At 40.3% G+C, this 26,391-nt stretch overlaps 1 protein-coding gene across 1 annotated transcript in view; it reads left to right on the top strand.

Moving 5' to 3' along the window:
• Nucleotides 1-25,887, top strand: part of LOC124722901 — a 64,085-nt gene extending 38,198 nt beyond the window's left edge. The window contains exon 3 of the mRNA XM_047248041.1: nucleotides 23,687-25,887. Coding sequence (XP_047103997.1) covers nucleotides 23,687-24,133 — 447 coding nt within the window. The 3' untranslated portion in view covers nucleotides 24,134-25,887. The remainder of the gene's footprint in view (nucleotides 1-23,686) is intronic.
• Nucleotides 25,888-26,391: the final 504 nt, after the last annotated feature.

Below are 26,391 nucleotides of genomic sequence, written 5' to 3'. Positions count from 1 at the left end.
ATGCCTGCCGGTCCAGAGCTCGGGTAACGCCGGCCCCAGGACCTGCTCGGTGATTTGGGAGCGAGGGGGCGGGGGGGGGGGGGGGGTGAGGTTGCGGCTGCTGTGGTGGTGGTAGGGGGGGGGGAGAATCTCATTTGCCTTCTCGTCCCTGTCGCATATCGCGTCCGGATGCCGCGTTTTGCTTGATGAACATTAGTACTGGTCTACCGTATCTTCCTTCGCCGTCGGCGTTGTCGTTGTTACCGTGAGACACCGTTATACCAAGAGGAAAGGCGCGTCGATCTTAGAGCATGAGATATGATGACCTTAAGCCATTGACAACACACAACGGTCACGGTAGCACCTGATTCCAGAATAGCTGCAGTAGTTAGGATCTACGAACTATCCCCTCTTGACCAGGTCCCCAAAACTTAACTCGTAACGAGATCCCTTCAAAGCAAATTGTCATAACGATCGTCTATAAAGGCTTCGTACAACGAGAAAAAATGTTACAGTTTATGGAATAATAACAGATACGACCAAACTGTCTTGTCTCTTCTGCTTTATTTAACATAACTTCGTTCACAGTTTCATTTCGCATTCACCACTCATTCACCGAAACCCTTTGATGAACAGTTTTGGTTGCTTGACACCAACAGTCAATGATAATGATATAGCTTTTCTCCTTTTTATAAATTGAAGCCCGCTCTCCGCGATATAATTAAAAAAAAAAAAACGGTCTCAATACCGCGTCCCTCGTGAGATGCGAATAGACTTATCCCGGAATTGACCGCCCTGTAGGTGTATTAAATTTAATGACCACACTTCGCTATCCGCGATTTCGTGTAACTAAATGTCCATTTTTTAGTCTGATAATACACCGTAGCTATTTAAAATTCGCCCCATATTTTTCACAACGCACAATTAGCACTTCTTTACTTGTTTTTTTAAGAGTAAACGGAAAAAAAGACGCCGTATCATCGGCTTAGTCGATATAAAGCAAAACACCTTAATATGCCCAATTTTACCTCTTCCTATAGGATCGGCTACCTTACTCATTAATTTACTACGTATTATTTCCAATAACACTAAACAGGTATCGCCGTTATATTTTAATTGTATTCAAAAGCATGTTACTACTATTATGACCGACCAAATGGTAACAAATCGCGCGGCCTGCGTTTTTAACGATAACTTTACGCTATTCAAGTTCCGTTACAGCTATCTTGACTCGTAATGTTACACGGCCCCCCAGACTGTGATGTCTTGAAGAGGGTTCCAGACAGAGCAGGCTTATTTTTTTTGTGTATTGTGACAGGAGAGGGTATTTGTTTCGGCGAATACACTCACTCTCAGATTCACTCAACAAGTCAGTACATACATTCTACAATATTTAAATTGAGTTAATGGACCTAGACAAAATGCCCTTAACTAAATTCCACATTTGTTTATAGGTTGTCTTAGAAACACTTCGCACTAATCATTTCATATTCACACTACATTTTTTTTCTTGGATGAAGCCCTCAGTTCTTCAACCGACTGTGCAACGCAGGGATCACAGCCGGGTTCGACGATTGGCATCCTAGGCCAAAACCCTTATCAGGCCACTTGTTTAACCAGAGAGGATTTGGTCTTTTCGTTTCCTCTTAATTCCACTTTTAAATCAACCATCCTCGCTGTTCGGTGAGAGGATAAATCGTATTTCAGTTTCGTCATTGTTGCTGATACCAAGAAGGTATCTCATGGAAATCTTTGGTACATTCTTTAATTTTCTTTGTAAGTTAGTATAAGTACGTATTTATCCACTGGTGCTTTTATTTAGTCCACTCTGAGTCTAGTCTTGGTTTCATTCAGTGTTTCTTGAATCTATATTTTGCTCATTATTGATAATACTTCTTCAGGTCTATGTGAGGGAACAAGCCCTTAATTACATCAGTATCACAATCTGCCAAGAGGTAGCTCCCTTCATGAGGTATTTATTTTGTATGGACCTGTATATAAATATTGCCATTTATTATTCAGTCTTTTCCTGGTTGATGCTTTTGGGTGATTTCTCAATGAAATTTCTTCCCCTACATCATATATGACTACTTCCTTCACATTTTTATCAAAACGGGTTTTTCTCAATTGTGCTTGATGCTTCAGGTTTTCGCAGACCTTCTTCACCATATTTTCTTTCTTGGTAATCTTTTGTTCTATCGCACGTAATTTCTTCATCCATTCTGGCACAATACTTTCACCAAATACTATTTGGTTAGGTGAATAACCTGTCGATAAGTGTGGTAAGTCATTATACACTTTCTCAAATTCATAAATCCAATCGATCCATTTATAATGTTGTTTGGGTATGTACGTCCGTAAAAATCGGTTCAACTCTCGGAAGATTCTCTTAACTGGATTTCCACAAGGGTAAAATCTTGAGATGTAAATGTACTGGATTCCTTGTTCTTTCATAGTGTCTCTCCATACTTTGCTTGTATAATAAGCAGCGTTGTCTGTCAAGATCATTATAGGTTTGCCGAGCTCAGTTATATAGTTGTTGATAAATTTGCGTAACATGGGTCGAACGTGGAGATATTTCAAAGGATACAATTTCACATATTTTGAAAAGAGATCATAGAAAGCCAAAACATATTTGAACCATCCACGTGTCATGGGACATGGTCCACAGACATCAATGACACCAACATTAAAGGTTGTTGTGGAGTGATCGGATGTAATTCTATCTTCCGACAATAGTTTATGGGTTTTGCCTTCTGACATATTTTGCACTTCTTAAGAATATTTGAAGCTAGATGTCCCAAATTTGGATGATAGCAGTATTGTGCTATTTTGGCTGTACTTTTAGCGGCACCAAAATGACCCCAATTCAAGTGAGTGTACCATACTAGTGATTCTAAATATTTATGTGGAACACAAACTTTCCAAACATCTTCTTCATCCTTCCTCCGATACAATATTCCGGATTTTAATTGATACTGTTCTTGAGAGTGACTTAGCGTTTTGCTTTCAACAGCATGTCTAATGTCTTTCCACAACTTATCATCTTCTTGCAGTTGTGGAAGACTTTGACATAGCTGTGAAATCTGCCTTAATAAATTCATGACTTTAAAGTCAATAGTCCGTTCTTCACACTCATCGTCATCTTTTCTTTTCGGTAGTCTTGAAAGAGCATCGGCTATGATGTTGTCTTTCCCTCTGATGTATTTGAGCGTAATATCATATTCTTGCAGTAGCAAGGCCCACCGGGTTAAACGTGAATGGAACATCCTTCCTGTTAAATAAAAAGATAAAGCTTTGTGGTCACAGAATACAATGATCTTCTTTCCATGTACAAAATAGCGAAACTTTCTAAGGGACCAGACCACGACCAGTACTTCCAATTCAGTAGTACAACACGCACTTTCACAGCTAGAGAGTGCTCTGCTGGCAAACCCAATTATTTTGATGGTACTGATATCTTCTGGATTGTCCATCTGGAAAAGAGTGGCACCCAGTCCTGTTTCAGAAGCAATATAAAAATCTTGATCAAGCCTCGGATGATGTAACAGTGGAGCATTAGTCAAAGCATTGCGGATGTTATCAAAAGCTTGCGTGCATTCGGAATTCCACTCCCACATGACATTTTTTCTTAACAGCCGTAACAAACAGTCTTGGCTTCCTAACTGATTGGGTAAAAATCGTCGAAAAAATGAAACTAAGCCGATAAATGACTTTAATTCCGTTCTATTCTTTGGATAAGCACATCTGTTAATTGCATCCATCTTTTTAGGTTTTGGTTTTATCCCTTCAGGAGTAATTATATGTCCAAGAAATTTCAATTGGTTATGAGCAAACTTGGATTTGCTCAAATTTACAGTAACTCCGTATCTCAAAAATTTCGCAAAAACTCTTCTTAATAAGTCCAAATGTTCCTCCTAAGATTCAGAAGCAATTAGCAAATCATCCACATATAAGGTAACTTTATTCAAAAGGTCTCTGCCCAGTACGGTATCTAATGCCGATATGAAAACACCACCGCTTATTTTCAACCCAAATGGCATGACGGTAAACTGGTAACTTCGGCCTAGAAAAACGAATGCAGTATATTTTCGAGATTCTTTCGATATTCTAGTTTGCCAATATGAACTACGCATATCCAAAGAAGTTAAGAAGCGGGCACCATAAAACTTTTGTACTAACTCTTCTAGGTTCTCCGGTCGCGTTTGTACAGGTATAATGATCTTATTGATCTCTCTGGGCCGGCCGGAGTGACCGTGCGGTTCTAGGCGCTACAGTCTGGAACCGCGTGACCGCTACGGTCGCAGGTTCGAATCCTGCCTCGGGCATGGATGTGTGTGATGTCCTTAGGTTAGGTAGGTTCAAGTAGTTCTAAGTTCTAGGGGACTGATGACCACAGCAGTTAAGTCCCATAGTGCTCAGAACCATTTGAACCATTTTTTGAATTTGATCTCTCTGGCATCCAACACCAATCTGATGTCACCATTGGGTTTAATTACCGCCACAAGAGGGTTACAATATTCGGAATCTGAGGGCTCAATAATACCCCATTCTAACATTTTATTGATTTGCTTTCTGACTATTTCTTTCTTTGTCCATGGGATAGAATAGGAAGTACGACAAAAGGGTTTATGTGCATACGTCTTTATATGGTATTCAGAGTCTTTTATTATACCCGGACGTTTACTAAAAATCGACTGATATGCTTCCAACAAGTAGTACAATTCGTCCCTTTGGATAACAGATAAATATTCTGATTCTAACACCTTTTCCTTCAATGACATTTTATTCATCATTTCTTCAGAACATTCAATAAGGCAGATATCATACACATTTTCATCATCAATACTGACGTATTTTACCATTAGATTCCTACACAATTGATTTGGAATTACTCGGCCCTTTCTCAGGGTGGCTGTCAAAACATTACCATTGGGATTAAATATACATTCACCTTTCTCTAAATTAATGATTGCACCGGTCTCACATAAAAAATCCAAACTTTTAGGAACAACCAGGAATGTACTTTATATTTGAGCCCCCTGTATTGTAATGCCGACACGTACCTGTTTCACAACTTTTTTCATTTTTGCGCTGAACGCGCCAGACACGGTACATCCTGTGATAGGAAAAGTAGGCATTTTTACCCCTCGGCTTATCTGTTTTAAACAGTCCAGCGTCATGACACTAATAGTCGCTCCAGTATCAATTAATATTTCAACATCAACATTATTTATACTTGTTGGAATTATTGCCTGTAAAATTTGTCCGCATTTATTAGAAACTTCAGGTTTTTCTTCAGTTAATTCATTCCTTATATCCTGATCATTATTGTACCTTAATACTCTCAGTTCAAATTGATGCCTGCCTTCCTTCTCCTTTCCAGTCATCCTAGGAAGGCATTTGGTGACTGGTATTAGTTTAATCTATCTCGTTGAGTCATCGATGGGGGTTCATGAACTTCCACAATCCGTACAGTATGATCCGAGTTATGGTATTCACCCCGTCGCACATTGGAGGCTCCTTTGCCCTTTGGTATAACTCCTTGTGCTGGATGAGGACTCGAGGCATTTGTTCCATCCTGTCGATGAACATTATGCTTAGAATTATCTTCCCAAGGTCGAATACAATTGGGTTCATCACTTGGGTACCTGTTACTCTTATTAATATCTCTGCTATGCACATTCGCGTCACCATATCGAGGTTTACCTCTAGCACAGTAAGTATCTCTTCTATATTTATTATAATCATTGTTTTTATTGCAGCCATAGGACGAAGATTGTCCACGCTCCTGTGATGCGGGTTTGATCTGGTTTTCGGTATTATTATTATCATACGTTAAATTATTATTATTATAATTATTCGCATTACTATGAGTGTGAGTCGACATTTGATTACTACTCATTTGTCTTGCGTCTTCCATAATCATATCTATAGAGTCAATCACCGACAAGAATTGTTCTACATCGTGGTGAGGAACATTTATTAACTTTTCACGTATATTTATGGGCAACCTTCCCTTCAAAATTCTGATCACTTCCTTGTGAGAAATTGGATCACTCCAATAACGTGTCTTATTTATGTACTATTCAAAATATTGCCCTAAAGTACTCCTTTTACTGTTAAAATACTCAGGTTGATAAACCTCTTTTCTTAATTTCTCTTGTTTACTCGACGACCACTATTTAGCCAAAAAAAGTTGTTCAAACTCAGCGCAAGTAAGGCAACTTTCACTTACTTCGGCGGCCCATAATGCGGCTTCTCCGGTAATTTTGGATACTATAAATTGAAGTCGGTCGTGTTCTGACCAGCTACATGGAAATATTCTTTTGAAATTATTGATAAAGATTTTCGGATGCAGGTTGTTCTTTTCAGTGGAGAATGTTGTGAATTGTCTCCTTTTAAAAATGCTGTTCTCCACCTTTAAAGAAGACAAATATCCTCGCTGACCAAAAGAATCATCATCTTTACCAACCGAATCATCAACTTCCCAATGCAAATTTTCACCACAATTGTACTTCGTATTATCACATGTTCGGTTGTTTTTCGACCTATTCTCCGAACGTTCGTCCTCTGTCAACAAATTTTGTGGTGACTTTCGTTCTAACTCCGCCAATTTATGATTGGTTTCCTTTTGCCATTTAGGTAACTCATCAACTATTTAGTCTTTTATTTTCTGAATTTCGCTAGTGAAGAGCTTAATTAATTCATCATTTCTACTTAGGTGCGCATTGATATTTTCATTTGGCTGGGATCCAATAGTAGTCTTAACCTTGTCTACAATTTCATTTCCTTTTATTTCTATCCATTCAGATAGATCTTCGTCAAGTCTTTCAGTTTGATCTACTAAATACTTGTCAATCCCCTTACGAGCATCGGACTCAAACTCGACTATTTGTTTCGAAAGCTCTTCTATCTGTGCGCTAGCATTGAAACAGCTGCTTTCACACTTAACCATCCTATTGGACAGGCCATCATAACTCTTCGAAACTACCTCGTATTTCTTTTCTACGTCATGAAGTTTTCCCATTAAATTATTATATTGCCTTTCTAAGGTGTTAGAAAACTGTACATCTAGTTCTCCAAATTTCGCATTTAATTGAGTCTCCCAGTCCGCCTTTAATTCTTTCTTAGTATTTTCCAGTTTATAATCAAAGGTGTTCAGTTTGCTTTCCAAAGAATCCATTTTAACCTCTAATGAACCAAATTTGGCCTCAAATTTTTCATTTAACTTTTGATTGTCCTCTTTTAATTGCTTATTATCTTTTTCTAGTGAACCGAGTCTTCCATTCATTACACCCATTTGAGTGTTTATTGCTACCAGCATATCAAACATTTTTTGATTAATATTTCCATTTTGAGGATCAACTTGCTGATCTACTTCTGAAACCTCATGATCTTTATGTTCTCCCACGCTGCTTACCTTACTTATCATTGTATTTGAATCTCCTAACGGCTCTAAATCAATAACTGTATTATTATCTGTACTTGTCTCCTGTCCCACATTGAGCTCATGGCATGCATCCATCATCCATATCCTCTTCACTTTCCTCTCTCTCTCTACTCATTACTCTACTCAACTGCACATTATCATGTATTCTTTTCGTTCGTTTTGACATGTTTATTCACTACCAAGACATACACTTATTTTCACTATGTATTTATATATATTTATCTACCAAAATCACAAGTCACAACTTCCTTTTTTTATAATTATACAGTTATTTTAATCATACCTGGTAGTATCGCTCACTTTTAGCGATTGTTGAAGAATACCTCTTTCATTGGACAGACTCACTGTCTGCTACAATATTTTCCAACTCTAGGGTTCGTGAATCCGGGTGACACTCGACTCGATGCAGCAATCCTCCTCGATCGAGCCGTACGTTGTGGCGCCACTTCTACCGTATCTTCCTTCGCCGTCGGCGTTGTCGTTGTTACCGTGAGACACCGTTATACCAAGAGGAAAGGCGCGTCGATCTTAGAGCATGAGATATGATGACCTTAAGCCATTGACAACACACAACGGTCACGGTAGCACCTGATTCCAGAATAGCTGCAGTAGCTAGGATCTACGAACTATCCCCTCTTGACCAGGTCCCCAAAACTTAACTCGTAACGAGATCCCTTCAAAGCAAATTGTCATAACGATCGTCTATAAAGGCTTCGTACAACGAGAAAAAATGTTACAGTTTATGGAATAATAACAGATACGACCAAACTGTCTTGTCTCTTCTGCTTTATTTAACATAACTTCGTTCACAGTTTCATTTCGCATTCACCACTCATTCACCGAAACCCTTTGATGAACAGTTTTGGTTGCTTGACACCAACAGTCAATGATAATGATATAGCTTTTCTCCTTTTTATAAATTGAAGCCCGCTCTCCGCGATATAATTAAAAAAAAAAAAAAAACGGTCTCAATACCGCGTCCCTCGTGAGATGCGAATAGACTTATCCCGGAATTGACCGCCCTGTAGGTGTATTAAATTTAATGACCACACTTCGCTATCCGCGATTTCGTGTAACTAAATGTCCATTTTTTAGTCTGATAATACACCGTAGCTATTTAAAATTCGCCCCATATTTTTCACAACGCACAATTTGGACTTCTTTACTTGTTTTTTTTTAAGAGTAAACGGAAAAAAAGACGCCGTATCATCGGCTTAGTCGATATAAAGCAAAACACCTTAATATGCCCAATTTTACCTCTTCCTATAGGATCGGCTACCTTACTCATTAATTTACTACGTATTATTTCCAATAACACTAAACAGGTATCGCCGTTATATTTTAATTGTATTCAAAAGCATGTTACTACTATTATGACCGACCAAATGGTAACAAATCGCGCGGCCTGCGTTTTTAACGATAACTTTACGCTATTCAAGTTCCGTTACAGCTATCTTGACTCGTAATGTTACACTGGCTCTCATGCCTTGCTCAGTTGGAAGCCCATATCCCTGTTGATTAAATTATTGGCCACACGGATTCCATTTGCTTCTTTGAAAATGGAGTCTCCAAATTTATCAGTGGTAGCCAGGATTTTAGTTTGCTGGTAATTCATTTTATGTCCACTTTCATTGCAGTGTTCTGCTAGTGCAGACCTTTTGGGCTGCAGTAAGCGGGTGTGGCGCTGTTGTTCCGTGCATTGATCTTCGATTGTGCAGATAATTTGGCCAATACAAGTTTTTCAGTATTCACACGGTATTTGGTACACCCCCGCTCTTTTTAGATCCAGGTCGTCTTTCACAGACCCTTATAAAGCTCGTATTTTGAATGTCGGGCGGCAAACTGGCGTTATGTTGTGCTTCCGCAGTATTCCGCCAATTTTTGAAGATACATTGCTAGCAAACAGCATGAAAGCCGTCATGTTATCGTCTTATGCCCTGATTTCGGCCTCCGTGTCGTTCTTGGAGCTCTTGCGTCGCAGAGCCGTCCGTATCTTCGGTTGCTGTGCCCATTCTTGTGGAAGGCAGATTCCAGGTAACGCAGCTCTACCGTCAGACTTTGTTCGTCTGAAATGGAGTATGCCTTGTGTACTAGAGTGCTGAGCAAGCTGTTCTTCTCTGAGGGATGGTGGCAGCTGGAGGCATGGAGATATAAATCTGAACTCGTTGTCTTACGATATACACTGTGGGCAAGCGAGCCATCGGGCCTACGCCGAACTATTACGCCGAGGAAAGGAAATTTGCCATCTTTCTCTATTTCCATGGTAAACTGGATGTTTGTATGGATGGAATTCGGATGTTCTAAGAATTACATATCACAAAAAGTTGTTACAGCTAGCGAGAGGCGACTGCCCATGACTACGCCATAGTTCACTCATAGTATTGTCGACTGGAAATAAATAGGATGATGTCAGAATGTGTCTATCAAACAGTGTCAGCTTAAGACTGAGCTGCGTTACCTGGAATCTGCCTTCCACGAGAATGGGCACAGCAACTGAAGATTCGGACGGCTCTGCGACGCAAGAGCTCCAAGAACGACACGGAGGCCGAAATCAGGGCATAAGACGATAAGTTTTATGGAGTCTTCCAAGCGGACTCGAGTGAAAAGTGTGACGACATCAAAGCCGACCATAATGTCAGAGTCCTGCAGCCTTAGCTCCCTGTGCTGACCGATGAAATCACTCGAGTTTCGTATGTGATGTGTACACTTGCCAACGTGACGGCCCACAGGTAAGGCAGATGTTGGTGCCCCAGTGTTGCTCACTATTGGTCGAATGCCTTCTTTGTGAGTCTTTGGCAGGCCAGTCTAGATGGTACAGCAATGCACTGGCGAAATGATTTGGCGACGTCGTCACGGAGTGCCCCGTTTTTTAATATAGGGGAAGAGCTTTGCTGCACTTACTTGGATCTGCTGCTATTTTCCGGTACGCTGGATCGTCCAGAAGCTTTCGCATCTTCCGCTTATAGTTCTTGTGTTGGAGAAGAACCGTGGCATTGGCCTTATCGGCGTTCAGAATAAAGACACTACGACTATCAAAATTGTATCACTAAACCGTCGAAGTATTCGTAATAAAGTTTCCGAATTTTCTACCCTTCAGGAAAGTTCTCGTTCTCAAATTATTCTTTGGTCAAAGAGGTGGCTGAAGCCCGAAGTTGAAAGCTCTGACACATTTAGCGAGTCGTGGAACGGATATGGGAAAGACAAATTAGAGGCCATAGGAGGGAGAGTGTTCATTGCAGTTGACAAAAATATTGGCTCTATTGAGATCACGTATAACAGGTGTAGATGAAGCCAAGTTAATTATTGGACGTTTTTACCGGACACCCGATTCTGCTGTGACAGTTCTAGAGTCATTCGAATAAAGTCTACGGTCAATAGCGCGTAAATACCCAGGTTATGCAGTGCTAGTTGGAGGCGACTTTAACCTGCCGAGTATAGACTGGAATGTTTATAGATTCATTGCTGGAGGTACATACAGACAGTCATGTGAGATACTTTTGAACACGTTTTCTGAAAATTGTCTTGAGCGTATAGCTCGGCAGCCCACACGCAATGGATATATCTCAGACCTTGTAGGTACGAAATGGGCCGGACCTTATGGACAATGTCAGTATAGAAACGGGGAATAGCGATCGTGACGGCGTTATAGCAACTGTGATTATGAAAGTTAATAAATCAGTTGAGAAAGCAAGGAGAGTGTTTCCGCTAGATAAAGCAGATAAGTAGTTATTAGCATCTTCCTTAGACAGTGAATTGGCATCACTTAGTTCAGTAAGATGGATCTGGGGAAATTATGGGCAAAATTTAAGGAGATTGTAAATCGTGGAGTGGAGAGTTATATGCCTAGTAAGTGGATAAGGGATGGAAAAGACCCACCATGGTTTAATAGCAAAATTCGGCAGATGCTGATGAAGCAGAGGCTGTTGCATTCTCGGTTCAGAAGGGAACGCACAAATGACGACAGGTGAAGGTTAGTAGAGGTTCGTATGTTTGTGCAAAGATCTATGCGCGAAGCATGCAGTAACTACCACCTTCACACCTTAGCAAAAAATCTGGCAGAGAACCCGAGAAAATCCTGGTCGTACGTAAAATCGCTAAGCTGGTCTACGGCTTCCATTCAGTCCCTTGTTGACCAAGTCTGGTGTGGCAGTTGAAGACAGCAGAACGGAAGCCGAAGTTTTAAATTTCACGTTCAAGAAATCGTTCACACAGAAGAATCGTACAAACATTTGATTATCGGACAGACTCCCGCATGGACGACATAGTAGTAAGCATACATAGCGTAGAGAAGCAACTGAAAGCTTTGAAAATAACTAATTCTTCAGGTCCGGATGGAATCCCAGTTCGATTTTGTAAAGAGTACTCTACGGTATTAGCCCCTTACCTAGCTTCAATTTATTGTGAATCCCTCGCCCAGCACAAAGTCGCAAGCGACCGAAAAAGAGCGAAGGTGACTCCAGTATACAGGGTGTTACAAAAAGGTACGGCAAAACTTTCAGGAAACATTCCTCACACACAAATAAAGAAAAGATGTTATGTGAACATGTTAGAGCTCATTTTAGTTTCGTCAGTATGTACTGTACTTCCTCGATTCACCGCCAGTTGGCCCAATTGAAGGAAGGTAATGTTGACTTCGGTGCTTGTGTTGACATGCGACTCATTGCTCTACAGTACTAGCATCAAGCACATCAGTACGTAGCATCAACAGGTTAGTGTTCATCACGAACGTGGTTTTGCAGTCAGTGCAATGTTGACAAATGCGGAGTTGGCAGATGCCCATTTGATGCATGGATTAGCATGGGGCAATAGCCGTGGCGCGGTACGTTTGTATCGAGACAGATTTCCAGAACGAAGGTGTCCCGACAGGAAGACGTTCGAAGCAATTGATCGGCGTCTTAGGGAGCACGGAACATTCCAGCCTATGACTCGCGACTAGGGAAGACCTAGAACGACGAGGACACCTGCAATGAACGAGGCAATTCTTCGTGCAGTTGACGATAACCCTAATGTCAGCGTCAGAGAAGTTGCTGCTGTACAAAGTAACGTTGACCACGTCACTGTATGGTAAGGCTTAACTACTGGCCGGTTTTGAGCGCGAGTACTCGCGTCTACTCAGGCATGTGCTCGCGAGCAGGTGCAAGGTCGCAGAGTAGGGACGGAGGGGAGGGAGGGGAAATGCGCGCGCACGTTTAAATAGGGCCGCAGCGTGCCTATTGAATTCGCGCCGACTGTGTAACGTTTAAAGCACTACGATCAGCTCTAACAGCCATTGCGCTGGTTAAGAATCATGTCAAGTCGCCGTTGTGTAACCCCAACCATGCTTCCGCAGTTCAACCCCCATTGGGAGGAATTGTATCTGTTCACAGAAAAAGATGGTGTTGCAAAATGTTTAGTATGTCACAAAACGTTGAATTCATTCAGGAAATTTAATTTGCAGCGACATTATATGTCGTACCACGCGAAAGACTACGGAAGTGGAAAATGTGATGGACCAGATCGTGCACAGGAAGTTATTAAACTTAAAAGGAAGCTACCCGAAGAAGATCTGGACGACGAAGAAAAATCAACTGAGGCAGCTCTCAGAGTGAGTTACAAAATTGCTTTGCTTTCAGCAAAATCCCTGCGACCCTTCACTGATGGCGTTTTAATAAAAGAATGTTTGGTAATTTCAGCGGAACATATGTGTCCATCTCAAGTTGAACAGTTTCGGATTGTGCCATTATCTAACATGACCATTATGCGTCGCATACAGGACATGGCAGACGACGTCCAGAGCCAGCTTGCAAATATCTGTAAAGATTTTATGGCGTATTCTCTAGCTCTGGACGAAAGTGTTGTTATCACTGGAGCAGCGCAGCTTGAAATATTTATTAGAGGTGTTAATAGAGATCTTCAGGTGAGGGAGGAGCTCCTCGATGTAGTAGCCATGAAGAACACTACAACCGGAGGTGATATTTTAAGTAGTGTTGAAGAAAGTGTTGAAAATATAGGATTGTCGTGGAATTCGTTAGTTTCAGTGTCTACAAACGGTGCACCACCGATGACAGAGAAAATATCAGGTTTCGTTGCGCTGTTGAAGGAGAAAATGCAAAAACTGACCATGCCCAATGCAGGGGAAAAAATCAGGTTTCGTTGCGCTGTCGAAGGAGAAAATGCAAAAACTGACCGTGCTGAATGAAATAAGGGGCGTTCACTGTGTGATCCACCAGGAAAGCTTATGTGCAAAGAGTATCACTCTAAAAAATGTGATGGTTGTTGTTGTTCGTACAACCAATTGTATAAGGAAGCATGGGCTACAACACAGGCAATTTAAAAGCTTTCTTGAGGGTGTAGAAAGCCAGTATGGTAGCCTGCCTTATTACAGCGAGGTCCGCTGGCTTAGTCGTGGCGAATTATTAAATCGATTTTTTTGCCTATTAGATGAGATAAATGTGTTCATGGAAATAAATAACATGTGTGTTCCTGAATTGAAAGAGCCTTCATGGAAATGTGATCTCGAGTTCTTAGCAGATTTAACTAGCCATCTGAATGCTTTGAACATTTCACTGCAAGGTAAAGATCTGCTAATTACTCATTTCATAGATCGAATACGAGCTTTTAAAATGAAATTGACACTTTGGGTGAGTCAGCTGGAAACAGGAAATCTAGCTCATTTTCCTAAATTATCATCCATGAAAGATGTTCACAAAGACTGTGAACGTCATTCACATAGTTTAGTTGCCTTTAAGGAAGAATTTGATCAACACTTTCAAGATCTGACAGCACTAGACAGAGATTTTGATCTGTTCTCCTCTCCATATTCAGCGAATATTGAAAACATTCGTCCTGAACTGCAACTAGAAATTGTTGACCTGCAGTGTGACAGAGAATAGAGACAAATTTCAGAACAAGAAACATATTTTGTAATTCTACAGACACTTCCCTCAGGATAGATTTCCTCGTTTGCACAAACTGGCGGCTACAATAATATCATTGTTCGGTTCGACGTATGTTTGTGAACAACTGTTCTCTGCAATGAAATGTAACAAGACGCACCTGAGAAACGCATTGTCTGATCGAAATTTAAACTGCACGCTGCGCCTACAATGCACAAGAACAATTACTCCGAACATAAACGCAATTGTAAAGGACAAAAAGTACAAGATAACCGAGAATACCACACTTCAGTGACACCTTTTATTGTGTAACAGTTCACAAATTAATACGAATGTAGAGGCATACACTAAGCTAATAAAACTATGTGGCACGTGTACATTCTCCTTTATTTGTTTCATTTGTCATAGTAATAATTCGTGAGTGATATCCCTGCAGGTGGCCGCGGATTTACATTAACTGGCGGCAGCTGTTGTGTGCCCCACGTGACTCTCCCCACTTTCCGCTCTGGTCCGGTAGTGGGGGTAGCGTGCTTCCGCTGCTCCGTGCTCGCGCCTTGCTGCTCACAGCTTGCTCTGCGAGCACGTATGTTGTGAAGCCCTGCTGTATGGAGAGTGCTACGGGAGAACCAGTTGTTTCCGTACCATGTACAGTGTGTGCAGGCACTATCAGCAGCTGATTGGCCTCCACGGGTACACTTCTGCGAATGGTTCATCCAACAATGTGTCAATCCTCATTTCAGTGCAAATGTTCTCTTTACGGATGAGGCTTCATTCCAACGTGATCAAATTGTAAATTTTAACAATCAACATGTGTGGGCTGACGAGAATCCGCACGCAATTGTGCAATCACGTCATCAACACAGATTTTCTGTGAACGTTTGGGCAGCCATTGTTGGTGATGTCTTGATTGGGCCCCATGTTCTTCCACCTACGCTCAATGGAGCACGTTATCATGATTTCATACGGGATACTCTACCTGTGCTGCTAGAACACGTGCCTTTACAAGTACGACACAACATGTGGTTCATGCACGATGGAGCTCCTGCACATTTCAGTCGAAGTGTTCGTACGCTTCTCAACAACAGATTCGGTGACCGATGGATTGGTAGAGGCGGACCAATTCCATGGCCTCCACGCTCTCCTGACCTCAACCCTCTTGACTTTCATTTATGGGGGCATTTGAAAGCTCTTGTCTACACAACCCCGGTACCAAATGTAGAAACTCTTCATGCTCGTATAGTGGATGGCTGTGATACAATACTCCATTCTCCAGGGCTGCATCAGCGCATCAGGGATTCCATGCGACAGAGGGTGGATGCATGTCTCCTCGCTAACGGAAGACATTTTGAACATTTCCTGTAACAAAGTGTTTGAAGTCACGCTGGTACGTTCTGTTGCTGTGTGTTTCCATTCCATGATTAATATGATTTGAAGAGAAGTAATAAAATGAGCTCTAACATGGAAAGTAAGCGTTTCCGGACACATGTCAACATAACATATTTTCTTTCTTTGTGTGTGAGGAATGTTTCCTGAAAGTTTGGCCGTACCTTTTTTTAACACCCTGTATAAGAGTGGCAAAAGAACGGACCAGCAAAATTACAGACCGATATTCCTAACTTATGTTTGCTGTAGAATCCTTGAACGTATGTTCAGTTCGAATATAATAAACTTTCTTGAAAGTGGGAAGCTTATGTCCGTGAATCAACATGGTTTTAGAAAGCGTCGCTCTTGCGAAACTCAGCTTGTCCTTTTCTCACATAATGTACTGAGAACTATGGATGAAGGGGAACAGGCAGATCCCATATTTCTAGATTTCTGGAAAGCATTTGACACGGTTCCCCACTGCAGGTTGTTAACGAAGGTACTAGCATATGGAATAAGTGTTCACAGACATGTGAATGGCTCGAAGATTTCGAGGGCGAGTGTTCACCAGAGACAAGGGTTTCGTCAGCAGTGCCCCAGGGAAGATTGAAAGGACCGCTGTTGTTCTCTATACACATAAATGATTTGACGGGCAGTGTGGGGAGCAATCCGCGGTTGTTTGCTTGTGATGCCGAGGTGTACGATAAAGTGTCAAAGTTGAGTGACTGTGATAAGATAGAAGACGACTTAGACAAAATTTTCAGTTGGTGTGATGAATGGTAGGTAGCCCTAAATGTGGAAAAATGTAAGTTAATACAGATAGGCAGGAAGATAAACCTGCTCGACACAGTCGTTTAAATATCAGGGCGTAACGTTGCAAAGCGATATGAGGTGGAACGAGCATGTGAGAACTGTGATAGGGAAGGCAAATGATCGACTTCTGTTTACTGGTAGAATTTTAGGAAACAGTGGTTCACCTGTAAAGAAGATCGCATATAGGACGCCGGTGCGGCCTATTCGTGTGTACTGCTCGAGAGTTGGTGATCCGTACCAGGTCTGATTGATGGAAGACGTCGAAACAATCCAGAGGTGGGGTCCTTGATTCGTTACCGGTAGGTTCGAAGAACACGTATGTGTTACGGAGATGTTTCCGGAACTCAGATGGGAATCCCTGGAGAGAAGGCAACGTTCTTTTCAAGAAAGGCACTACCCGCGACGCACCGTAAGGTGGCTTGCGGAGTATCTTTGTAGATTCAGATGTAGATGTACGTGGGCTGGAAGGGCAACGAAACTTTGTCTTCGCTGAGAATGCGAAGTGCTGTCCTTTCTGCTTTCGAGATGTTGCTTCGTGATGGAATCGAGTTGAAGGGAATTCAGCAGGTTTCCCGACGAATTTCCTCTGTGACATTGCTTGGTACTCCTCAGATAGCCTGCTCCACAGGCTTACAATCGCAGTCGTTGAAAGACATGGGGGTGCCGGCGCAAAGATCAGCGTCGTGCAGTTGTTTTCTCGTGAGACTGACCACGGCGCGTCTGCTGGCTGCAGCTTACTGCGACTACTTAATTGGAAATCGAGAAGACTTGGCGATTTGTCTCTCGTTTTATTTCTTGTACGTCCAATCTGACTAGTTCCAGGTGGTTCTGTCGGTCCATTCCCACGAATCTGCAGAGAGTATAGGGGGTAATCAACGAAAATTTCACCCCTGAGCTGACACAGCTTTATAGACACGTTCCGACGTCTATGAGCAGACTGATGGCGTAGCCGTAGACAGCCCCCTCTCACGAGTTTTAGCCAAACTAGTCATGGAGTACTTTGAGGACAGAATATTAGAAACCGCCGGACTAAATCCTGTTTGTTTCTTTCATTATGTCGACGACACTTTTGTCTTCTGGCTACATGGCCCAGAATGACTGCAGAAATTCTTAAAGCATCTGAGTTTCAGCCATACAAACATCCACTTTACTATGGAAATAAAAAATGATATGAAACTTCCTTTTCTCGATGTCTTAATTCAGCACAGGTCTCACGGCTTACTTGCCCGCAGTGTATACTGTAAGTCAACACATACGGATTTATATCTTCGTGCCTCCAGCAGCCACCATCCGTCGGAGAGGAACAGCATGCTCAGCACTCTTGTACACAGGACGTACCGCACTTCAGACGAACGAAATCTGACGCTAGAGCTGCGGTACCTCGTCTTCCACGAGAATGGATACAGCAACCAACAAATTTGGACGGCCCTGCGACGTAATAGCCCCGAAGGCCGGAATGATGGCGTAAGACGACAAGATGGCCGCTTTCATACCGTTTGCTGGCAATTCATCGTTAGACTAGAGCGAAAACACAACGTAACGCCAGTTTGCCACCCGACAGTCAAAATATGAGCTTTATTGGGAACTGTAAAAGACGATCTAGGTCTCAAAAAGGGGGGGGGGGGGGAGGGGGTTCTACCAAGTTCCGCGTGAATGCAGGAAAACTTATACTGAACGAACTACACGGAAATCAAAGATCGATGTTCAGAATATGAGTGCTATACCCGCTTATTTCATCACAAGAAGTCAGCAATAGCAGAACACTGCACTGTAAATGGACATAAAATGAATTACCAGCAGACGAAAGTCCTGGATTCTACCGATAAATTTTGAAGTGAGTGAAATCTGTGTGACTGATAATTAAATCAACAGGGGCATGGGCTTCCAGCTGGGCAAGATATGAGAGCCAATACTGATGTCCATCAAAGCAGAACGTGACTTCCGGACGCGAGATGCGACAGGGACGATGGGTGGAAGGCAAATGAGAATCTATCCCCACTACTGCAGCCGCAATCCGTCCCTCCCCCCTCGGCAACCAATTCTAAGTGAGGTGGTGTGGTGGTGGTGGTTAGCACACTGGACTCGCATTCAGGGGGACGATGGTTCAAACCTGTGCCCGGCCATCCTGATTTACTGCAAGCAGCCACCATCTAGTGCCCCAACTGAGCAGCAGTTGAAGGAGTGCAGCTGCTAGTACCCAGTCTGACAAATCTCAGAGCAGGCTGAACATCTTGGACCTTATTGCTGCTGACTTTGGTACTAACCTAGTGATATTATTGCATTAGTATGCACATCATAAAAATGGGTGAACTGGCATCTAAACACATTAAATTAAATGTAATCAATGAACTTGAATGGTTTCAAGTTTTTCTGCAGTTAGGTGTCGAATACGAATAGATCTGGTAACTAATCGAGTTGGGTTTAAGGAGCGTATTTTCGTATAGATTACGGAGTTCGTATAATTAACCAACCTCTTATAATCAATTTTGGGTAGTCTGCAAGTTTCTATTGCGAAAAACAGGCAAAGAAAAACAAATGACTGTCAATACAAGGAGTGCAAGTTTAATGCCATCCAAAACGAGTGATGATTGGTCTCGACTAATGTCACTGATAAACTGTTTAAGAAAGTTTGAGATTCCAGCTGAGTACTGAAAGAAACAGTTAAACTGTGTGTTAATGTCAATGAAAATGAAGTATTTTATGCAGGACTACACACGAAACTACCAAAAGTAAGAGCAGATAAACAGGCAGTGACAAACGACACTGCCTGCCTCAAGTGGTCAATTCTAACAGGTTTATATCTTCTGAACAACCATACATACATGCGTATAAATAGATTCCATATGTAACCAAATTAAGCTTTGCCAACATACCGTCTCCAACAGAGCTCAGCCATACGCCGATATACGATAAACAGAATGAAAACATCCCTCTGAAGATCTGTGGTATCCAATACTCAGATTATGAATGGATGACTGTATAAGACAAGCGAGATGAGAAAGAATTTCGCTACATATTACCAATTAATGTCCGAGAAACCTGTAAATGTATTAATGTTGCAGATCAGTAATACAGATACATACAAATTCTATTGCATACAAAACCTTTTCAGGCTAGCAGGTAGTAGCATTACTGGTCATTAGCATTCAGTTGTAATGTGTAAACGCTGTCTGTGGTAGTTTCATTCCAGTGATGAGTTAGATGCACATTTAGTTTAGTGCATACAGTGTAAACGAGCCAATAGTGTCATGCCTTGTCGCAAGAACGAATTTATAAAATTTACCAAGTTTATCAACAAACTGAAGCTGCCATTTGCGGTTTATGCTAATATGGAATGCATGTTAGAACCATTTGTTACTTGTAGTTCTATCAGTGACTCAGGCCGGTATTCTGAAGAGATACACCTGTACACATTGTTCAGCCTGGCTGAACCTATGACGAAGGATATTCCGAGTTTAAATCGTACAGAGGCAGCGACTGCACGAAGTGGTTCATTGGACAGCTGTATGAGATACATCTGCACACATTGTTCAGCCTGGCTGAACATACGACGAAGGATTTTCCGAGTTTAGATTGTACAAAGGCAGCGACTGCACGGAATGGTTCATTGAACAGCTGTATCCAGTTGTGAGAGTGTAAATGACCTTTAATTTCAAAATAAAAGAAATGATAATAAGCAGAGAAAAGAATCAGCATTTCGCCTTGATAGAAGTTTGCCATATGTGGAGGGAATTGTTTGAGGAAAGTGATGTCAAATATAGAGACCACTGTCATTTCACCAGTACATACCAAAGTGCAGTACACACAGTTGCGATGTGCACTGCAGGTCTCAATATACAGTGCCCCTCAAATTCCGTAAGCTGAGTAATTACAACAGGCATCATACATGATACATCGCCGGATACCTAGTGGGTACAAATAACAGAAGATGAAAACGAAGTTAAACTAAATCCAGATTGTTTTTCTCTTCTGCTATCTACTATGAAAAAAGTTAATAATTTATGAACTGTATTTCAGTAGTGCACCAAGAGAAGGTATGCAATATAATTTTCAGATTTACTGATTCGCTAAATTTCTTAAAGTACCGCCATGAAAAGTGTGCATCTTATCTGAAATCCTGTGAACTCATGATAATGAGGAGATATTTCCCCAATGACCACGAGTTTACTTCTGTTAAATAGAAAGGTATTTTTTTGTAAGAATATACAAACAAAGAATCGTTTCTGCTGGAAGATCGTCTGCCATCAATAGAAAAGTTTAAAAGTCTATTGAAAGAGAAAACTATAACAGAAGGCGACTGCCAAAGAGTTTACAAACATGTGTAATGTATTTCAGTGTAAAACACTTGGAAACTGTTCTGATTTATATTTGAAAATTTCGGATCTACTTGTTGCTGATGTTATCGAAAAATTTCACAATCTATATCTTAAAACGATTTGAAGTGGAACGATCATATAAAATTAATTGTTGGTAAGGCGGGTACCAGGTTGAGATTCATTGGGAGAGTCCTTAGAAAATGTAGTCCATCAACAAAGGAGGGGGCTTGCAAAACACTCGTTCTACCTATACTTGAGTATTGCTCATCAGTGTGGGATCCGTATCAGATCTGGTTGACGGAGGAGATAGAGAAGATCCAAAGAAGAGCGGCGCGTTTCGTCACAGGGTTATTTGGTAACCGTGATATCGTTACGGAGATGTTTAACAAACTCAAGTGGCAGACTCTGCAAGAGAGGCGCTCTGCATCGCGGTGTAGCTTGCTCGCCAGGTTTCGAGAGGGTGCGTTTCTGGATGAGGTATCGAATATATTGCTTCCCCCTACTTATACCTCCCGAGGAGATCACGAATGTAAAATTAGAGAGATTAGAGCGTGCACGGAGGCTTTCAGACAGTCGTTCTTCCCGCGAACCATACGCAACTGGAACAGGAAACGGAGGTAATGACAGTGGCACGTAAAGTGCCCTCCGCCACACACCGTTGGGTGGCTTGCGGAGTATAAATGTAGATGTAGATGTAGAAAATGTATGAATTGTGTTATGTGCATTACATTATTTCATATGGCTTGGCATGGGATGTTGAAAATTACTAAAGCACAATTGCAGCTTATTACCAATACTGAACAATTCCAGTTTGTTGAAAGAGGCATTAGGGGCAATACTGTCTATTGTTCCTGCACACATCTGTAGCCAACAACAGATTCATGACCATTTGTGATAGCAAAAGTGACATATCTTACATTGTATATCAGGATGTGAATAGCCTTTACATATGATCGATGTTACAATATCTTACCCTTGATTCGTATTTGCTCTTATGGCCAGAAAAAAATGTCACCTACATTTGATAGTAAGTAACCTAAGAAATTATTTTGAACCTTGTATAACAAGAAAAATTTTGTTTTTCACTATAGGAATCTGAAATAATGTTAACATCATAAATTAGTTTTAAAAGAGATTCATCAAATTTTATGATTTAGACAAGCTTCTTGAATGGAGCCATACACTGAGATTAGTGCACAAGAACATATGAGATCAAGCAATGATTCTGAGAGAATTTTTTTAAACTGATGAGTGACAGTTTATTTGGAAAACCCATGCAATACGAGCAAAAGCTGTGGAACATAAGACTAGCGACATCCTGGGAAGTTCGATAAAGAGGACCTGCATTAATTACCAAACCTAATTTTCTAAGGGGTATTATTTTTTGAAGAAAATTTGTTGGACATTTAACTGAATAGTCTTCTTGCAGTATTTGATAAACCGATTGCAGTAGAAATGGCTATTTTGTATATTTTGACTATTCTTCTTATTCACTGTCATTATGGTTATACATTAAACAAAAAAGTGGTTTAATTAATGAAAAACGGTTTGACTGGTGGACCTATTACAGAATTTGTTTATTTATGAGCAGAAATGTATGTATTTGAGACTGAGTCTGGATGCCTAATTTGAAAGTTGAAACGACTGTGAAGTATGTAGTTTAAGCAAAGCACCGTCTTGTTTCTGCAAGGAAATTATCTGCACAAGGATGATAGATGTTTTATTCTTCTTGATAAGGTGAATATATTGGCTTGGGGTCCCTACTCCACTGATAAATGATGAAGAAAAAGGTGATGAACGGTTTTATGATAAACAATGTAAATACGTAGAAAATATAAAAAATTATATAAGTGTGTGTTTGAAAAATTTAAACTGTAGGTTGTAGTTGTCAACGTTAACTGTAATAGTAATTGAAAATTGTATCTGTAATTGTAAATTGTAGCTTGAACACACTACCAGCCACAATCTTTTTTAAAATGAATTTGATATCAAAGTATTTTTCTTTGGAGTTTTTCCTACCCATACCGTCTGTAACATATAATATTGTTTGTGCTTTATGCAGGAGAGATAGATTTAATTCAACAATAGTGCAGCTGACATGTGTCGTCTCTTAGTGGATGGCTGGGCTTGTAATGAGACATGTCCACCACAGACATGAGGAACTTTCTCTGTGCCACACGGGCACTCAAGGTCTCTCTCTCTCTTTCCTCGTTCTCTCTCCCTCTCTCCCTCCCCTCTCTCTCTCTCTCTCTCTCTCTCTCTCCCTCTCTCTACCATCCAGCAAGTGCCTGCACTGAAGTGCATAACATGTTTCTGAGCTGTATGTGGGTGTGTGTTACCAATGACGAAGCTAGTGTATTTATACATTTTCCTAGAATATTGAAGAAATATTGAGGCATGTGTGTGTGTGTGTGTGTGTGTGTGTGTGTGTGTGTGTGTGTTATGTGTGCATACATATGTGTGACCAATTCAGAGGCAAAACTTCTTTGAACAAGGTGCCACTTTCAGTGAAGCTTACATATTTTTTTCGACATGGAAATATTGTATATCTTTGAACATGATGCCATTTTATTCAATTCAAAGTAAAATATGTTTCAACATGTCACTACTTTTAAGCAATTCAATGGCTGACTGTCTCTTATTAATGCTCACTAAAATACTAACTTGTCATTGACTGCTTCATTTTAATGCCTGTAAAATGCTATGCTAAGATTGGCTGGAGGGCGATGGGGCACATGACAGGCACATGTATATCCATTAAGATCTTCACCAAATGGTAAAAGGCCAATGTGAGCAAAATACAGCATAACACAGTAGACATCATGGTGAAGTGAGATACTTGTGTGTATGAATTTCCATAATTAAAATAGCCTAATTTTCCGTTTCAGATTTCTGATGATGAAGAGAACCTCCAAGATTGTTCACAAAATGTTTTTGGAGAAGCATCAAGTATAGATCACACTTCTCGTGAGGAATTTGCCACGTGTGCTGCCACTAATGAAGAAGGAAGGTCGCGCAAACGAAAAGTCTCCCAGTCTGCTAAACAACAGAATATGAAAAGCAAGAAAAAAGAAGAACCAAGGCCCATGCAAGCGTACAGTACTTTGGATAGTGTGGGAAATATTCATCACGATGAATGCTCTACTTTTGGCGAACATATTACAACAAAGCTTCGAAAATTTGACGAGAGACGAAGAACAATTTTAATGCATAAGATAAATAATTTGATCTTCGAGGAAGAGATGTGCCTGTACTCACAGCAACATACATCAGATGCTGCATCTTTTTCTCTCACTGTCTCTCCTCACTGTAGTCCTGATCCACCACAGTTCTAACAGATTTCATGCCATTCATAGTTAATTATTCAACCTCTTCACACTATTCATCCTCAAGCTCATTCGTCTACTGTTTTTCATAGTCAGCAATGTCATGCCAAATTACATCATTTTTAACTCGCCAAACAATCACAACCAAATCTATTCATTCACTTCAACAATTGCAACCACTATATACAACTGAATCCATAATTATAACGTGCTGTTTAAATAGTTTTGTACCTTAAGTGTGTTTTGTCTGCACTAATGTGTTAAAACTGTCCATTGATTGTTGAATATTTCAGTAACTACCCAGTATTTTTAGTAAAGGTGACGAATGTAAGTTTTTGTGTTAGTATGAGTGTAATCTGAGGTATTCTTATTATGGATATTTGTGTAACATGTAACAGAATCAAACCTACGAAATACGTTTGTAAATATTCGAGAGGAAGTGAATCGAATTGGTAAGGCAAACAAATTCATGGCCTATCTTCCAGCTGTCTTCTTCTTCTGTTTTCTATTATCTTCTATCGATACATACATAAACTGTCCTGTGCCACACTGGTGTCTGTATGTCAAAGCTAAGGTATGTATGTCAAAGCAAAGCTCAGAAACTACTTTAGGGATTTTGATCCAGTTTTGATTAATAGACTGTTACAGATTTGTGTATATAATTTTTTAAATAACTGTTCCACACCGCTGTTAAAACGATGCAATTGCCCGCTAATGGTACAGGTACTGCAATTCCAGAGAGCAGGGACCAAAATCTCTGTTGGGCCTGGTGATGTCATGGTAAAGTAAAAGGTCGTGGCAGCAAATTGCGGGCTGACCACTGAAGTTTATCTCAGCTCTTTAACATTGAATTCACCTCTCAATGATGTGGAGATTCGTCAGAAACAAAACGTTTGCATTCCACATTAAAATGGGTGGATAACTGGGTAGGGACATACACGACACCAAAGTGACATCCACTTGAAAGACTTGCACCAGGCTATTCAACCAGATAAAATTATTACTAGCACAAGCTATACATTTATTATACATAGTGTATATTCACCTTCAATACATCTTATGAATTAACATCCCCTGCTGCCTCTTTCTGCCTGTAAGTGAAGGCTACCCTCAGCAACTACTGCAGTGTGTTGACACTTGCACTGGACTGGATCTTTCAGCAAGTTCTCATAAGGCATGAATACTATCTGTTCGATATTTAAATGTCATTTGGACTGACATCTCATAGCAAAGATGGGAGATAAGCTACTGCCTCTCTGCAGCATATGTAAGCCTTCAATGTCCAGCTCATGTTGCTGGCACATTTCAGTAACTTGTATGAAAGTGATGATATTCAGTTACTTAACGTTGACTTATTCAGTTTTAATCATAACTCTATGTGCAGCTCTCACAAATGTACTGAAACAGAGTGTAAAGGTAAACTGTTAGTCCTCATTGTCTTCACATAAAAAAATTCCTACATAAGGAGCTGTAGTTACTTGTTTCAAGTAATTACTAGTAGTGAAATCATGTGTGTCCAAAGTATAAGGTGTGTAACAAATAGCTTTGCCTTCAGATAGACTGACAATAAGTAGGCATAAAAGACCGTTTTTAGTGCTATTTAGTGCAAAGTATAAATTTTTTAAAACTCAAAAAGAAACCACAAAAAATCGCGAAATATCAAGCAAAAAACACTATTTTGTCAAAAAGTTGATTTTAGTAATAAGAAAGCCAAATAGAAACGTACGAAGAATAATCTTAATTTTTACAAACATTTTAACGTTTTTTTCAGACATTTTCACGATTTCTTGAAGCATTTTTACTATATTTTAAAATATTTACCAATAATTTAGAATTATCTTCGAAGATACTTCAGACATTTGCATCATTTGTCCAAATATGTTCCAAAGATTTTTCAAATATATTCTAAAAATTTCAAATAAAAATGTAGATACAAAAGCTTCAAATCATTTTCTCATTTTCATGTCTTTTTCCTAGAATATGTTGATTATATTCCCAAAATGTTAATAAAATTTAAAATATTGCTTTAATATCTTAACAAGAGATGAAATATAAAACACTAAAAATACTTCAAACTAAAAACTCTATAGTATTACATTCATGATAATGTCCTTGTTATTTCCTTCTTTATATCTCAGTTCAATATTTTTATCTTCAAACAATTGTAAACCCCATTCATCTACTAGTCTCAAGTATTTCTTATGGTAAAACAATTTCATACTAATTATTTAGTTCCATATAAATTTTTTCTCCATATCTTATGTACA

The sequence above is a fragment of the Schistocerca piceifrons genome, chromosome X, assembly GCF_021461385.2.
Source record: "Schistocerca piceifrons isolate TAMUIC-IGC-003096 chromosome X, iqSchPice1.1, whole genome shotgun sequence".
NCBI classification, from domain to species: domain Eukaryota; kingdom Metazoa; phylum Arthropoda; class Insecta; order Orthoptera; family Acrididae; genus Schistocerca; species Schistocerca piceifrons.
The sequence above is the reverse complement of the archived record's forward strand: the minus strand, read 5'-3'. Positions and strand labels throughout refer to the sequence as shown.